Here is a 16,760-nt window from a genome sequence, read left to right as displayed (position 1 = left end):
CACATGTATACTATAGACAATGAATCTTCACCTACTTTCCAATCATGAAAAGAAGATCCATTGCTTACTTTAGATATTTTTAAAAAATATTAAGACAATATTTTTACTGTATTCTTACAAGGTTGTATTTTATGGACACTAAATTTAACAATTTCTAATTTACATGTTGGGAAAATTTAGAAAAGATGGCCCTGGTTAAGTTAGGAACTCTACATGGTTGAAATTGCATTGGTTTTGTCATAAATCATATGGTGTGTGTGGACGTTTGGGTGAGCAAATACAGATGCAAGATAAAGAATATTATCAATGCGATTTGTAACATACACACATCAAACAGTTCAGTACGACTTGTCCTCTTCCACATACGGTGGAACACTATACTAAAGGGCATGTCGTCCCTTACTTAAGTATCCAATAGAAAAAGGCAACACAATGGCAATGTGGAGAAATGAAAGGTCTCATTTGGTCAAAATTTTAAATTACACTTTCATTACCTTCATAATAATGTGTAATAAGTGCATCACAAAGAGGATTTACATATAAAATGTACAATATAATTCACAGTACAGATGATAAATTGAGGTGTATGCTGAAGTTTTAACATGCTTTGTGATACAAATACCTTACAAGGCTTATATAAATTTCTACATTGTTTCTTTTTGAAAAACAAAACAAGCAAGCAAAGAAAATTAAAATAATATTCTTTGCTTTGATCTCAAACAACTCTGAGAGGATTATTACAAATTACAAATAAATATACATATAGAGAGCATATAAAGACTTGGGTCAGCATGTTTCTGACAATTGATCCTTATAACTATGATGGCACTATAAACATTAACAAAAAAAAACTTACACATAGTTTATTCCTTAACCAAATGTAACAAAAAAGGAGGTATAATATGCAAGAGACAAAGCTGCAAAATAAAACTTCTCTTAATATACATACAAATCATTATAAATAATTTCTAGAAAAAAAATTAATGTTTCTGTAAATCATTACAATCTTTTCTATTTTACAAGTTGAAACTTAAAGTAGTAGTACTACTGGTTAAACCACATTTACTCTATGAGCACCAACAATAAGCTTGCATAAAATCTTTTTATATACACACCTGACTTTGTAAGATACAATAAGCCTTTGGAAATTTATTTTATCATATTTTATATATTTATTGGGTAGGAAAAATGAATGTACCAAAATGAATGAAGAAATCACACATCCTCGTTTCATTCATTATTTTAAGAATGAGTCCTCACTATCAGTATTTCTTTAATGTTTATTTTTCTGCTACATTAGCTACAGGTCTCAAGGTTTTGGCATTATCACGTATCACAAAACATAGAAGATAACTCTACACAAAATAAGTCCATGGGGTGCTCTTATTTGAAAATGAGGGGAAAACTTGAGTGTTGATGTTGCAAAGAGATTTTCACATTTTAGTACAATCTTCATAAAAATGACAAAACAAAATTGTAACATAACGACTAGCGTGAAAGTCACCATAGTCATCCACAGGCCACACACACACAGATATATATATATATACTAATTTCATGTCAAAATGAAACAACTATCACAATTCCTTGTACAAATAATGAAAGAGGGCTCATACTGCATTATATCACATCAGAAATTATCCATTTGGCCTGCATAAAGTTGCCAATATTTATATAACATCCTACACACCTATAACGAGATGACACCATCATAAGTAAACGTGGGAAATTGTCAACAACAAAATCAATAACAATGAATATCAAGGCTCTTTAATATCTTCACCATTTCTTAAAATTGTTCAAGCTGTTTTAAAGATTTATTACAATTTTCTATACTTACTTCTTAAAGAGTTTATGTTGATTAACACACCAAAATAGTACTTTGTTTCCCTACGTAAGTTGGGAAAAAAAACATCCAGAAAAGAAATTAAATTTAGGTACCACCTGATGCAAAACATTTCTCAAATATTACGTGCACCTGAATTTTTACTTTTAAATCCATATGCATTGACCATTATCCAATTAATGTATGATATAAACACCCCACCCACAAAGGCATTTTTTCAAACCACCGACTACTACATCAGCTATATATATATATACCAAATTTCATAAATATTCGCAAGACAGTCTTTCATTTAGACACTTAACTATCATGTATCATTCAAAAATTCAGATCTTTCATAATTATGAACAGTAGGAAGTTTTCCATTTTAGGGAATAAGCACTTAAAAAAAAAATAGCTTTTACTGGACAGTGTACAAACTTTATGCTGCATCTCTATGCCAGAAGTCCCTATATTAATCCTAAAGGGAGACTATCTAAATAGGACAACCTTAATTAGGATAATGCATCAGGTGAAACCACTGATATTTGTTTTCCTCATCCTTCTGTAGGCAAAACAAAATTGGCCACAACAGTACTTTTTTAAAAGCAGAAGCCATATCACTGTGCCCAGCTAATTATCATTAAAACACACATTATGTAAACAAGCTGGGTGTAAAAATAAATTGAAACTAATAATTCACTGAGGTCTTGGGTAAGCAACCATAGTTAATATTTAGCCCTGATTATAAAGATTGACGATATATGTATATGACATTATATATGTATATATATATTACAATTATATACCTAATCAGCAATTCACTTCACAATTAAATGACAGGGAGCAGTTATACAAGAAAATTCTATATGAAAAGTTTTTTTGATTTAAAACTGTAGTAGAACTCCTTTTTTTCTTGACAAACACTTAAGTACAAGAGGAAACTATTATGCATTTGCATCTTTTGATGAACAATTCCCGCAAAAGTAGCAAGAATCACTTCTTATTCTCACCATTTCTCTCTTTTTATATAATTATTATTCTCTTATTTTCAGCTCATTCAGTTGAGGAATTACACAAGGTTCTTTACATATTAATAATTCATGATGACAATTAGGCCAAAACAGGGGGAAACAGTTCATGGAACTGACTCCAACGACATCAGGTTTTGAAAACATCTAATACTAAATGCAGCGCACACTCATAAACCCAAGTTCACATCCAAAAGCTGAACCATAACAAGAGAAGTAGGATGAAACCGTCCTCTAGAAATTGAACAAGACTCGAGGCAGCCCAATGGCAACAGTGAGAACATGGCGTCTAACAGCCAGTAGTAGCTCCACGAGAGGAGGAGAGTAGGATCTGACTCAGTATAGTCATCATGAAGATATTCGCACAAACATTTCTGGCAAAAACACTGGTTTTTGTATGGATTAAGTGAATCCTCAATTTGCTTAAATAAAATGAATAAAAGAAGCCTTAACTGTATTTCAAAGCTTACAACATTAATATATTATATGTACCTTTTTTTTTCCTTTATTTCATTTGTGTTACGTGTAAAGAGTGAATGGTGGCTGCGTGTAACATGTACACTTGTTTTATCTTAAATTAGACACAGATGTTGAGGTGGACAGTTTGTCTCATGTAAATGATATTTCTTTCCTTTAAACATACAAATTAACACATCCAATGATAGTATTTAAGTTGATTATAATTTACTTTTACATTGAGACTATGGCCTAATTAATTAATACTGACTTAATCTATGGAGTGAAGTCTCAAAACAATTCCTGGTGACCTCTCTCTCACTGTTGCCAAGTACAGGGAGTTTGGGGCAAAATGGCACCCTGTGTAGAAATGGCAACAATGCAGTGCACAAGTGGTGTTGTTGGCTGCAAATGCCATGGTGTGTTACTTATGGGCGAAGGCAAAGGGGGAAGAAGCACAGCCTGATCTGTGGAAATGAACATTCTGCCATTTGCCATCTCTCTTGTGCCAAACTCTTGTTTCTTCAGACTGCTGAGTGTGAGCTTGGCCTTGCCTGCAAATAGAGGACAACAAAACTATTACTTGCACGTGCAGAAACAATAAATTTATTTCTTGATGTGAAAAAAGAAAAAAAGCAACCAACACCTTTTATTATTGCCCACATCCTGTGGCCATTCATCACCCATCATTAGTAGGTTGTACGATGCATTTTTAAGATGAAAGCTTACCAAGTTCAATTAACGGCCTTTTCTTTTACAATTGTTTGACATAATTAATATTATTCGAAGTAACCAAAGTTAAAATATCTTAACAATTCAAAACTATAAAAATCATAAACATGCAGAGTCATTACTAAGGCTGCCTTTACGGCTCCCCCAGCTACACTTTTATTTGAGGCTGGGTGAACCCCAGAACTACTTTATGCAGGGACATGGCTGGAACAATTCCAACCTTAGATCACCCACCCTGGGAATTAAACATGGAGCTCCCACATGGTAATCCGATACCCTGCTGAACGAACGACCGCACTTCCCAATTCAATTTGAAGTCCAAGCATTATTTATGCAACAAGATAATTATCATCCAATTTTTCTTTGTGGCACAACAGTCCTTTTAAGGTTAAAGGTCTCTTAAGAGAAATCAGCACTATGAATCCCAGTGCTTCATCTGGTTTTATAGACCAGAATGCACTACTATTTCTTTCAAGTAGCTCCCCAGTGTTGAGTCAAGATCAAAGTTTTGAAGCTCCCAACAAGGATCAAACCTCGCACCTCTCACACCAAAGGCAAGTGCTAAGCATCTGGTCATGCAGGAGCTCAAATAATACAATTGAAGATCCCCATTTAAATTGTATTTAATTGGAGTCACCTTAAAATAACATGCTACTTACTTGTCCATGTACTGCGTGAGCCTCACATATGCAATGCATGCTGCATCCTCCCCCAACAAGTGCACATGTGGATTGAGAATAGTTGTGTTCACTGCTTTACAATTCTTCCCTAGCACTGGAAAGGAAAGGCAAGAGAAAAAAACTGCTGCTTCCTTTACTCTTGTTATGGCTGTTAGTATATTTGAGGGTTGGGTATTAGTCAAGTATTTGGACTCCATCCCGGGAATCTGTGGAGCAAGGCCATGCAAAACAAAAGAGAAGGGGAGCAAGCCAGTGCACTGGTAGCTGCATTTTTTGTCTTCATGCTCTTACTTCCCCTCTTTGCATTTATTGGTAGAGCCCTCTCAAGTTGCTACTTGTGAAGTGACTTGTTTTAGTTTGCTTGCTCAAGATATTCCCAGGATAGAGTATAGTAGGGCTGAGCCGATGCCCGTACCAATGCCAAAACTCTTTCCAATTTTCAGATATACTGATACAAATGCTTGAAAATTGTAACAATAAAAGTATATAAGCATCAATCTATCAGAAGTTTGATTCAAAATATTCAAGAATTGCATCAGAATATCAAAATACCCATCATGAAATCACAAAATAGTTTTTCACACTGGTGCAAAATAAATGGAAATTTCAAATTCTGCATAATTTCCACAATAATGAAAATCTTTGAATGTGTTGAGCAGCATTTTTGCAGACCCCACCAAAGACCAAAATGGCAGGAAAGTATTGGTAAATAATATCCAAACTATACTTTCTGATACTATCAGCTAATATTGATAGATCATCATTAGTATCAGCTCAACCATAGTATTTACAAAGCCAAAAAAGGTATGCACCAGCAATTCCAACATATAACATGGTACTTACCCGAACCCAATGTAGATGCACACATTGCTTCCAATATGATACTTCTTATAACCATATAACTATAGTTTATTTTTTAAAAACAAGCACTCATTTGTCAATATCGTATTTAGTATTATGCATTATTTAGTACATTTTTCTCTTGTAAGTTAAACCATGGGTGTCTGGAAGAATCTGAGTTGCCAGCCTAAAATTATATAGTTGACATGTGTAATTTCCTATCAGTGTAATCTGCATTATTTATCATAAGGGAATTGGAATGACATGCAAGACTGGTTTAAGCTTGTTATAGGAATGTGAGATTTTCAAACTGAAGCAGTGTTTTTATGAGAAGGCAGCACTGTTTTGGAAAAATAAATGTATTGCTTGCCCCTGCTGACATAGTTAAACTCAATATGTTTACCACCTTGTCCAAGATGTTCTTTTATATTGAAAATGCTAATGTGCTTAATAGTATTTTTTTTTTAATATACGCAGAATATATTACAGATCCATGTAACAGTTTATTTAATTCAATTAATTTTGGTGATCACAGTCATCCAAACTTGTTACTATTCAGGCCCGTAACCAGGCAGGGGCCAGGAGCCCCCTGGAACTACCGTCAGCCCCCTTGACATTAGGTAAAACTATTTTGTGTAATTTAATTTGCAGTGAAAAGTGAAAATGTAGACAGCATATATAAATTATTGCTCACAACTTTGGTGAACGATAAATTCAGGGAGCATGAAAAACAGCTATTACATTCGTTCATCTTATTTATAAGAAGTAGTGTAAGTAGCGGCAAGTATTTAGGAGATTCTCTTCTCTAGACTTCAGAAAGTTTCTTCACAGGGTAGCTTCTTTATCTGTACTTTCGTTGCCCCTGTTGCGACCTTCCATTTATACAGAAATCTGTGACTTTGATGTCATTATGCAAATTCCCTCCACATCTGCATCAAAGGTTAACAGCTCCCAAGTTTTGGGAACGAAGGGGAGTTTTATTGTTTCGGCAGGGGAGTGGAATGTACGGTAGGCTATGATTCAATATTATCCATCTTGTCTTGTGTAATATAAATATATGTACCATCAAATGCAGTATGGAGTGTGTAGTAAGGGATGATTTCAGTAGCAGCCAATTAACACTTCAAGTGATATTTTAAAAGATATAGAGAAAATGTAGTATTTGTGTGATATTTCTAAACTTTATGTAACTTAATGAAGATCCTCCCCCCACACATAATTTACCTTCATTTAACATTGTTAACCTTTTGAAAATGGACATGATTTACAAAGCCCCCCCTGATAACCCGTGAGCTCCTCCTGGAGATAAATTATGGCTACGGTCTGCATTGTAATGATAATGGCCACTAGGTGCCCTGCAATAATGAATCGTTTGTCACTGCTTGGTTTTACTTGTTCAAGTAGCACAGCCCATCCACACAATAATGTAGACCAAAGTCCACCAAGTTGAAAAGTACAAGTTACATTGTGGGATGGTGACAGTGGGCTCCAAAATTAATTGAATTAAATAAACTGTACATTTTGTGTATTTGTGTGTATTAATATCTTATGGCATATAAGTTCTATAGCAAGAATAGTATTTCTTCTCTCATGAAACTGGTGTATTTGTTACCATTTTGTATGTTTTCAGTTTTTTTACGTACTGTTAGGCCCATACTGAGTCTTAACACAAATTTTTCTTCAAGTGCAAACTTTCCTTTTGTGCCTTTAAATTATATTTCAACTCACGATATTGTTAAACAATGTACATTGCATAACTCATATACTTTGTTAGCATAACAGCAATAATGCAGCTGATCTAAAACTGCAAATTAATATTATTAAAAATATTCTCTCTCATGCACATAAAAGTATATAAAATTAAATGATTTAACATAAATTACAAAATATAACAAAATTTATAAGAAGCTAACAAAACAGGGACAAAATTAAGTACAGCCAAAGCCAAGTACTAATATACTATGCCTATACGTGTCTATATATATATATCAACAGAGACCATAATTTATGGTAAACACAAATTTTAAGAGCTGCCTGACATTTCAAGCTAGGCTGCAGAGAATGCCATATTGAAGACATGAATCACACTCTCTTTTATTTATAAACCTTTGTAGTTTGGAAGAGTAGTTTAATTAAATTACTATGAAATCATCAAATAATCTCAGTATACATTTTATGCTAAGCTAAGCGTCAGGTCAACCTTGCAGCAGGTTTTAGCATATGTAGATCCAAACGTGCACGCAAGAATATAGTTCCACTGAGACGGGTTCTATTCCGACACAACTGCATACTTGCAAGAAAACAGTTATTTAATTTGTAATATACAGACAAAATAATACATTGATTAGCAGGTATGGACTTAATTGGTTGCAATCACTGTGCAGACGAACTTAGAACCGCAGATTCGCCAACTCGAATCTGTATTGCGTTGAAGAGACATTGAAACTTTAGAGCGAGTCGAGCGAGACTGAATGCGTTGCAGAGCGCGTGAAATCGCTGATACCAGTGTTGCACATCCCACTATTTTAACCCTATGTTTATTGTAGAGCGGCGAGAATGGCTGAATCTCCTGTTCAGCGCGCGGTTTTACCCGAATGTTATTTTGGGCTTCATCCGAAAGGAAATGTTCTTCAAAGTCAAGCAAGTTGTTTTAAATGCATAATCCTCCTTGCGGCAACAAGATCAAAGTAAAACAGGGCGTGAGGTGATTTGCCGTCAATGTGCACACGAATTGTATCACGGGTGTTGAATGATTTGCGGTTTGAGTTTAGCAAGAGGAAACGATTGTTTGTTGTTTGACGACAAAAGAATCTCCGCGGTATTAAAATATATCGCAGTGAGAAGAAACATGTTTATTATTTGGACGAGACGTCCTTCAACTCAGTGAGTGGGGGAAGGGGGAATAAACCATGGAAGGATACCACCATGCAAAACCACCGCCAGGGCTGAAGAAACCAACGATGAGGGGAAGGGGGAGGCTTATTGTTTCACCCACTGGCGGCAATGAAAGCTTTGTTGAAGGCGCATATTTACTTTTCAGCGCAAAGAAAGGGAAGGGTGATTATCAGCAATAAATAGACAGACCAAGATTTGAATCCTGGTTTAGTGAAGTGATTCATAAATTGAAACCAGAGTAATAGCGACAGACAATGCACCTGATTGTATATATCACCAATAACAAATCATGCTTTTTTGGTGGTACAACTTGAAGTGCGTGTGTCTTACAGTAACGGATGTATTGCGAACGAAGCAACCAAGTTTTTCATAAATCTATTTCTTTCTAAACCAAAAACAATAATTTGTCATTAAATTCAAGAGGGGCCTATCGTTGTTTACTTTTATCTTTGTTTATTTTTATTTTTGCATGCTCGAAATATACACACATGCTCTCATGTTTAGAAGTTGTTTCGCTCTTATATTAATGACACATTTATTAAATAATATATGCGCAGAAAGTACTTTTAAAATGTTATGTTTCAGGAGACAAAGAGAAGCAAAAATACAATCCACTTGACATGCATGCGGGTTTTGATGTGTTGTGCGGTTGGCAATACTGTAGATTTTCTCAGTGTCTCCGATGTAAGCAGCTCGGCGGTTGAGGAAAGACTGGCACGGAAGATTCTGAGCTCAGTTCTCGCGCGGATTGATACATAAAACCTGCTGCAAGGTTAACCTGACGCTTGGCTTAGACTTTTACAGGACTTTCCCCCCCCCCCCCTCATTTCAACACCCTCCATACTTCTCCAATATGAGACCATGCGACTCATTATGAGACATGTTATGCATGAGAATATATTGAAGAAAGCAACAGATTTTGGTAATAAAAGTAACTTGAAAACTAAACATGTTGCCACTGTTTTTCTTAACCATTGCATAACATAGAAAATTTTTTTTAGAAAACTGCAACGAAAGATTAATCATAGAGTATCACCACCTGTGATATTGGTTGATAGAATCTAGTTCATACCTATAAAGGAAGATTGATAATTATGGACCAGAGATAGAAAATACCCACTAGTTATGAAAAATTACACTTGTTACAGCACAGGCATTAGTTAGTATTATGATAATTTGTTATAACTAGAGAGTGAAAAAAAAATGATAAGATGCAAAGATATAAAAACTACTACTGCATGAAAGATATATGAGGCTTCTAAAATAGGGTTCCTATTTCATGTCTTATGTTAATTAAGAATATTAAAAATATATGAATATGTATGTCAAAATGCAATTCAACACAGAACCCTGAAACCCTATTTTAGAAACACACTTGCTGAATTAATTTGAAATCAAAGTAATAAAAAAGCTCTATGAAGTGTTACCAAAAGTCCACATTTTTGGCAAAGTATCTCTTGTTCTAAGAAATTATCTCTACTAACTATTATACCAGAAAAATTAATTAATAGCACTAGCAAAACAATATTGAACAAAGCAGTGGGTTGGGAACAGCAAAGTAAAATTATATAATTACCATTATCAAAGTAAAATTTGTGAAAGTCCATTCCTTCGACTAAATTACCTAGGGCTTCAGGCTCAAATGAAGTCAGATGAGGATCGCATATTTTTCTGGAAGAAAGGGGAAAACATCTATAGCTTCAATGTAAGTAGACGAATAAGAAATAGAGGGGTAGTCCAAAAATAAGCTTCGTGGTTCCACGAGTACAAGTAATGTTATGATGATGTCAAACCGCATTATGAAGAAGATAAAAGACTGAGTTGGTTTTTAAATGGAGTCCACTCTGAGAGACATCTTATGGATGTACCAGATTGAAGATGCATTTCTCGTAAAAGGCCATGACCGGACCTACAAAAAAAATTGCAAATGACATATTTCACATCATCATTGCTGGTTTAATGATGTCCAGCCAAAATCCTCTTCAAAGCTAGGCAGAAGTGGAAGTCGCTGGCTGCCAGGTCAGGTAAGCTACTGTTGTCACTACCACATGGGATAGCAGACCCGAGAAAGCAAGATACCCTATTGGATACTATGTCAGTCTGTGAAGTACCTGTTAGCATCCACTATTCTATTTTCAAGAAAGCCTAAGAACAGAACACCTTCATCATTTATCTACATCTGTCTGCCACGACAACCCCCACTGTCTCTTGGCAGTCCCTTACTTCTGCCAGATCTTGTGTCTGCACAGCATACACCCGGCAGACCAAATGTTGCACACTGGAAGCATATGACTGTCCTTAAACCTCTAACAGTATTATTTTCACCATCTGTACCTCACTTCTGACAATATGGATACTGCGAAGCTTATTTTTGGACCACACTTAGTACACTCAGTAATTAAGAACCTCTGTAGGTTCTGAAGATACTTTTTTCTAGTTTAATAGACTTATGTATCCATGAAACTATTGAAAATATCTAAGCAAACCACATGCTGATTCACATGACTGTTCTAGAAGGAATTCTAAACACATGTGAATTCGTGCATTCCCATTTATGGCATAGGTGACCTTGTTCACAAACCCATTCCAACTCCCCTCTTACCTATCTTTGTGACAAGTGCATTCAAGAATATTGCAAAGCTACAGATAAAGACTCTTACTTACGTGTAAGCCTCAAAGTCACCCATGTTAATTGCTTCGATTAGCTGCTCTGTCATCTTGATGATTTCTTGCTTGCGAGCTAAAAATGGAAAACTCCTTTGAAATAGGTAAACTTGAAAAAACTTCCTGAAAACCTATCTACACTAATTTATCTCAAAATCAAATAATAACCCTTCTGCATGGTGGACATTGGTGTTTCACCACCACAACCACAATGTGCGTGTGTTACATGTAGTGAAGATACTCAGTACAGTATAATTACCCTGCTGTGATTACAGAAACTGGATAAAGTAATTAACTATTTTGTAATTTGTTTGTATTAACTGATTCTTTATATTTGTAAACCATAAATTATCTTGTAGGCATTGCCTTTGTTGTTACATAGTACAGGTGAATCTAGGTGTATACAACAAAATACTCAACATAATGGATATGATTTAAATTCATGAAAATATTCTCTAACAGTAGTAAATATAAATAATGGATACTCTATGTCTTGTCAAATGTCCTGCAATAAAAGCTTAAAATAATCGCTCAGGTAACCACAGAATAAATACATACCCTCCAATAAAAGCAAGCTTTCAAGAATCAAAAGAGTTAAAAATCTACCTTAGCATAAGCAATTTGGAAGTTATATAAATTATAAATGGCATATTTCACTCTTGCAAAAATATTTCTTTTTCTGTAATTCTCTAAAGTAAATAACAGAAAAAGCATTTTTACTGATTCTATGTCAGCGTAAATTTCGGCAAAATCTGTTTTCCAGTCTATATTAATTTTACACAACAACATGAAACAGAGAAGAGAACATCCCTGGCACAAATAAACGCACTGAACTTTCCACACATACAAGCAATGTATCGGATTTCTGCTGATGTAGAATCAGTGTAAGCTTAGAAATAGAACAGCCACAATTACTTAATAATTGTATAGGCACATTTCTTTACACAGGTTGCCTAAGGCAGATGCTAAAAGATCAAATCAAGTAATTTGAAAGATTAAGTGACCTGCAGTAAGAAGAAAGAACCTAACGGAACAGGGAAGAAAATACAATAGCAACCAAGACTAGGGTTCCCAGATATTTCAGAAAAATAAATAAATTGAAAGTCAGCATATTATAAAAAGCAGAATGAATGTCCATTATGAGAACATTCAAATAACATAATTTGATTTCCATATTCTGCAATTATGAAAAAAATTAAGTATTTGTAGAAAAAAATATTTTAAGCAATTTGACTTGTGTTACTGAATTTAAAAAAATCACAGCAACACAATAATGAGTTGAACCTGTGTATTAATTACTAAGCCTGGGTTACTACAGAATTTACTAATTATCTGAGGAGATGCATGGTGCACGTGGACATGTAGTCATTAGATTTCAGTTGCCCTAATTTTCTCTGCAATGTTTCTGGGGGTTGTTGATTGTGGAATATATATTTTTGATTGGTTTCGGATTACTTCCAACTCATCTCTCCATACACACGGTTGAGGCAAAGTAAGCGAACTTGGCTGTGCTACCAAGTGCAACCCCACCATGCAGGAAGATAGAAGTTAAGATTATGCAGAGCACTTCTCTAGAATGGGGCCAGGTTGACTCGATGATTTAAAACTGGAATATGCTGACAAAAAGCACATGCCAATGACTTCTGTTGGGACAACAGGACACCTTAACAAATGAAAAACAAGATATTCCCTTATGTATGGGATATCTGGGAACCCAAAGACTTTGTGCATTTCTGGTAACAGAGGAATGTGTTTTATATTTGTATATATATAAAAAAAATGTCTAACTGAAGAAAAACATGGTTCTTTAAGTTAGATTACCTGCATAAGAGATCCAAGTTGAGAACTGCATTCCCTTATATTTTAATCAAAGATTGTAATCTTTGCTGTATATAATTATATTAAGAAGTTAACTAAGTATAATCTTCAGGAAGTAGTGTATGTTTCAATAGTTAACAGTGGATAACAGGCACAACTTCGCAAGCCCATCAATTTCCTTTGATTACAACCTCCTTCTTAGATTCTTAAACAGATGATCCCATGATTCAAACACAAGATATAGTTGTATTTAAGTAAATATGTGCTAAATTCATATGTTGCAGCACCAAGATTAAATACAAAATATTAAGAGTAATTTTTATTGTTATTTTGAAGTTTTGGTCCAGATTCATCCTAGAATTAACATATGAAAAAGGCAACTGTATCTTTAAACAAAAAATTCAGTGTCATTTTCATTGCTTTCCTTCAAATTGACATGAAGGTTAACAGATTCAATACTGAAAATTATGAGAGTATTAAATAATTATCAACTTAAGAGATAAACAGTTAATAAACTTTGTATTAAAGTGCTGCAGACATAAACAATGAACAAGCATGCATATAGAACAAATACACATTGCAGAAAAATTTGACATCAATAACTGATTGATTCTTTAATGAGGACCTCCTAAGTGCTCATGCATGTCCTTTTGCACCAACAGTGACCACAATCATGTGCGTACATTCCTCCACATTGTCTTTTCTACTTCTAATTTAGTGTCGAGATAAATGCTCAATCAATGCAATTTTATACTATTTTACATGTAGCGCTTACTGCAACACAGAAATGATGGTCAAATGCTTGTGCATCAAAATACAATTTTTCATAGTATTTAAACTTCAAACATCCTGACTGACTTTTCTCTATACAATACTGCAACATGATAATGCCAATGTAGTATGTTCAATATTGTAAATATAATGAAAAATCCATATGTGGATTATAATTGCAATATTTTTCTTTAAAAAAATTTCAATCCCGTAAACTAACAAGCAACATAACATAAAAATTATGACATTGAAGTTTGTTCATCTTCGTATTTCATCTGGAACATAACCTTTCGCATCAAAGACAGCACATAGTGAATGCCAGAAGTATTATAATCATGTAAACAGTAATGGGTTTGCTCTTGTCATTACATTTGCAGTGAAAAAAAATGAACTTCCAAACTTCAAACACACCAGTTCATTTTCTCACAAATTTTGATGAATAACTTTGTGCAATAACTTCTAATAAAAACAATATTTTATTAGTGGTAATGTTGATTACAGTAACTTAAGCACAATAATTGTATCAAATTCCTTCTAATGTGACCTACAATGCACTTATTACTATGTGAAGTACAATGAACACTCATGCAAACAGCTGTCATTTGTGTTCATCAATCCTATTGTCACACATACAATCACAGATTGGTATTTCACATATGCTATGCAACTTGGCAGAAAGCATTTGCAGAGGAAACAAACTCTGTACGAGATGAAGCTAATTACGTGTCTACAACTAAACTAGTAACAGACGAGCAATCGAAACGGGGAATAAAATAAACATCGATAATCATTTAATGTATCATTTACATTTTATAGATGAATTTGCAATTGTTAACATTGTGTGGAAACAGTTGTGTGGTCTGTAATCGAAGCATATACTATGAGATAATATCATTCAAATGTCATTTAGTAAAATGTGGTAATATAATAATAGTTATCAACAGGGAACAAATTTATGTGTATTAAAAAAATGTTAGATATGTAAATATATATTCAGTTATTTTAATCAAAATATGGAATGAAATATGGACTTACAATTGTGAAAAATTGCAATTTTAATTGAGCTCACCCAGCTAAAGAAAATGTATTAGGCTGTGCTGGAATGTGAATCTCCTCCTGTTGTCCCTAAACACAGATTTATGGAGACTGCATGCAATACCACATAAAGTACTAATGGGAGTATATTTAAAATGTCCAATGGACAATGGATTTTACCATAAAAGCTTGACCTTACATTCTCTATTGTTGACAAGACTGTTAGACAATGCAATTGTAATTCTATGGTCAAGATTTAAAATAAACAGAACATAATGAACAGAATACAGACAAATGGATAATCTTTGTTATTAAACCCAAGAAGAAAAAATGTAGTAACTATATGTCAAATCACAAACCCTGAGACCTTCTGTAAACAAAACCACCTGCATGCAGAAAGCATTGCAAACTCATAGAAGTAAAATAATCCACACGAAAATCCAGCGTTGTTACAGGATTCATTACGTAAGGTAAAACAATGGCCAATTTGTAGTATGTGATACGCTGCCGCAAATGACGTCTCACTTTAAACCCAATGCTCTTTCTTTTTTTACTTATTGCTTCACCTTTATGGTTAACTCTTTGAACCAGTAATCATTTCCCATAAATTTGGCTTCTTTCTTGCATGTGAATTGAATATATTTTACTTGCATTTTTTTTTTAGACAAAATGATATAACATGGTAATGTATATTTCTAAGGTTTGATAAAGATAGGAGTGTATTTGAAATTTGTTTGTAGATTTTATGTAAATTGTATCTTATGTAAATAAAATATATAATGGGCATAAACAGCCATATGCAATGCTGTAAATATATTGATGATGATGATCAAAACAAGACAAAGAAATTTCATAAATTTATTGCGGTTGGAAACTTTGACAAGCATCCTAATAACGATTTTTGTTCTGCCAAATATAGTGCACTTCGTAAAATAACTTGGTGACATGGCAAGGAAAGATAAGTGTGAACATTTTGTAGTAATATGCATTGTAACTTTCAATGAGCTTAGAGATTTGTGTACATAATGATATTTTATAACATTGGTTATTTTCTAAAAATAATCATGTGAACAGCAAGGAAGTAGTGCAACTTAGTAATATTGCCTGACTTATCCTTAGAAAAATAACATTGAGAGTTCTATGCGTGCGGGAAAGTTTCCGTGTTCTCCGAACTTGTTTTCAAAACACCAGCAAGGACAGCCTTTGAAAAGGGGTGAGAAACAGATTCTACTCAATATTTATGTAACGTTCTGTCAGTGGTATCCTGAGAAACCAGTACATGAAGTGGTTAAGTTCGTATTCCAGTGCAGTGGTGTGTCAGTGTCTGCAGTTTTAAGGGTTATGAAAGAGAGAATGACCGGGAGAGTAACATTGTATGCGGCTGCATATTCGTCTGATGTTTTGAGAGCGGGTTCTCACATTCAGAGGCTCTTATATAAAATGAATAAGTGCGGCGAACTATGAGTGTAACAGCTGATTCATGACCGCAATCATCTGCTGACGCAGAGTGATACATCGAATCGGTGAGACCGTTTGTTTACAGAAGGTCTCATGGTTTTTGATTTACACCTTAGGTGTCGGAATATATGTCAGAAAATGTTTGAAAATATGAGCTACAAGCGAATATATGTACAAATGTGGGGGTGAAAATAGCATCTTTTGAGCTACATACCACGATCTACAGAAAATAACATTGATTTTAGCATCATATGAAGGTATGTATTTACATATAAATGTGTTCCCATGGTTGTCAAGAACGTGGTTATATTCATACCTCATTGAGAGAACACTTAAAACTCCTAGATATTTCCCTAGTTCACGAGATGCTAAGTCGTTGTGCGAGTTTATGATATTTATTGTGAAGTCAAGCCGTATGAAAATCTATTACAATCTAATTGTGGATTACTGACGATGTGTTCCAATGATCTCAACTATTTTCATGCCTTAATCATGAACCTAGAAAGTTTTCTGCCTTTGGGTTCAAAAATTATTCCAAATTCCACTTGGATTGGT

General features: G+C 34.2%; 1 protein-coding gene across 14 annotated transcripts in view; it reads right to left on the bottom strand.

The window, feature by feature from the left end:
- Positions 1-461: 461 nt before the first annotated feature.
- CaMKII (Calcium/calmodulin-dependent protein kinase II) overlaps positions 462-16,760 on the bottom strand; it is a 394,054-nt gene continuing 377,755 nt past the window's right edge. For 13 of the 14 annotated variants that reach the window (XM_083131299.1, XM_083131301.1, XM_083131303.1 and 10 more), the window contains 4 exons: positions 11,124-11,199; positions 10,036-10,130; positions 4,704-4,818; positions 462-3,866 (listed from right to left, as the gene is read on the bottom strand). In XM_083131299.1, coding sequence (XP_082987425.1) covers positions 3,737-3,866; positions 4,704-4,818; positions 10,036-10,130; positions 11,124-11,199 — 416 coding nt within the window. In that variant the 3' untranslated portion in view covers positions 462-3,736. The remainder of the gene's footprint in view (positions 3,867-4,703; positions 4,819-10,035; positions 10,131-11,123; positions 11,200-16,760) is intronic. The other variant, XM_083131300.1, reaches the window with a different exon arrangement.

Source organism: Lepisma saccharinum, chromosome 11, assembly GCF_977018435.1.
Source record: "Lepisma saccharinum chromosome 11, izLepSacc3.1, whole genome shotgun sequence".
In the NCBI taxonomy this organism is placed as follows: domain Eukaryota; kingdom Metazoa; phylum Arthropoda; class Insecta; order Zygentoma; family Lepismatidae; genus Lepisma; species Lepisma saccharinum.
The sequence above is the reverse complement of the archived record's forward strand: the minus strand, read 5'-3'. Positions and strand labels throughout refer to the sequence as shown.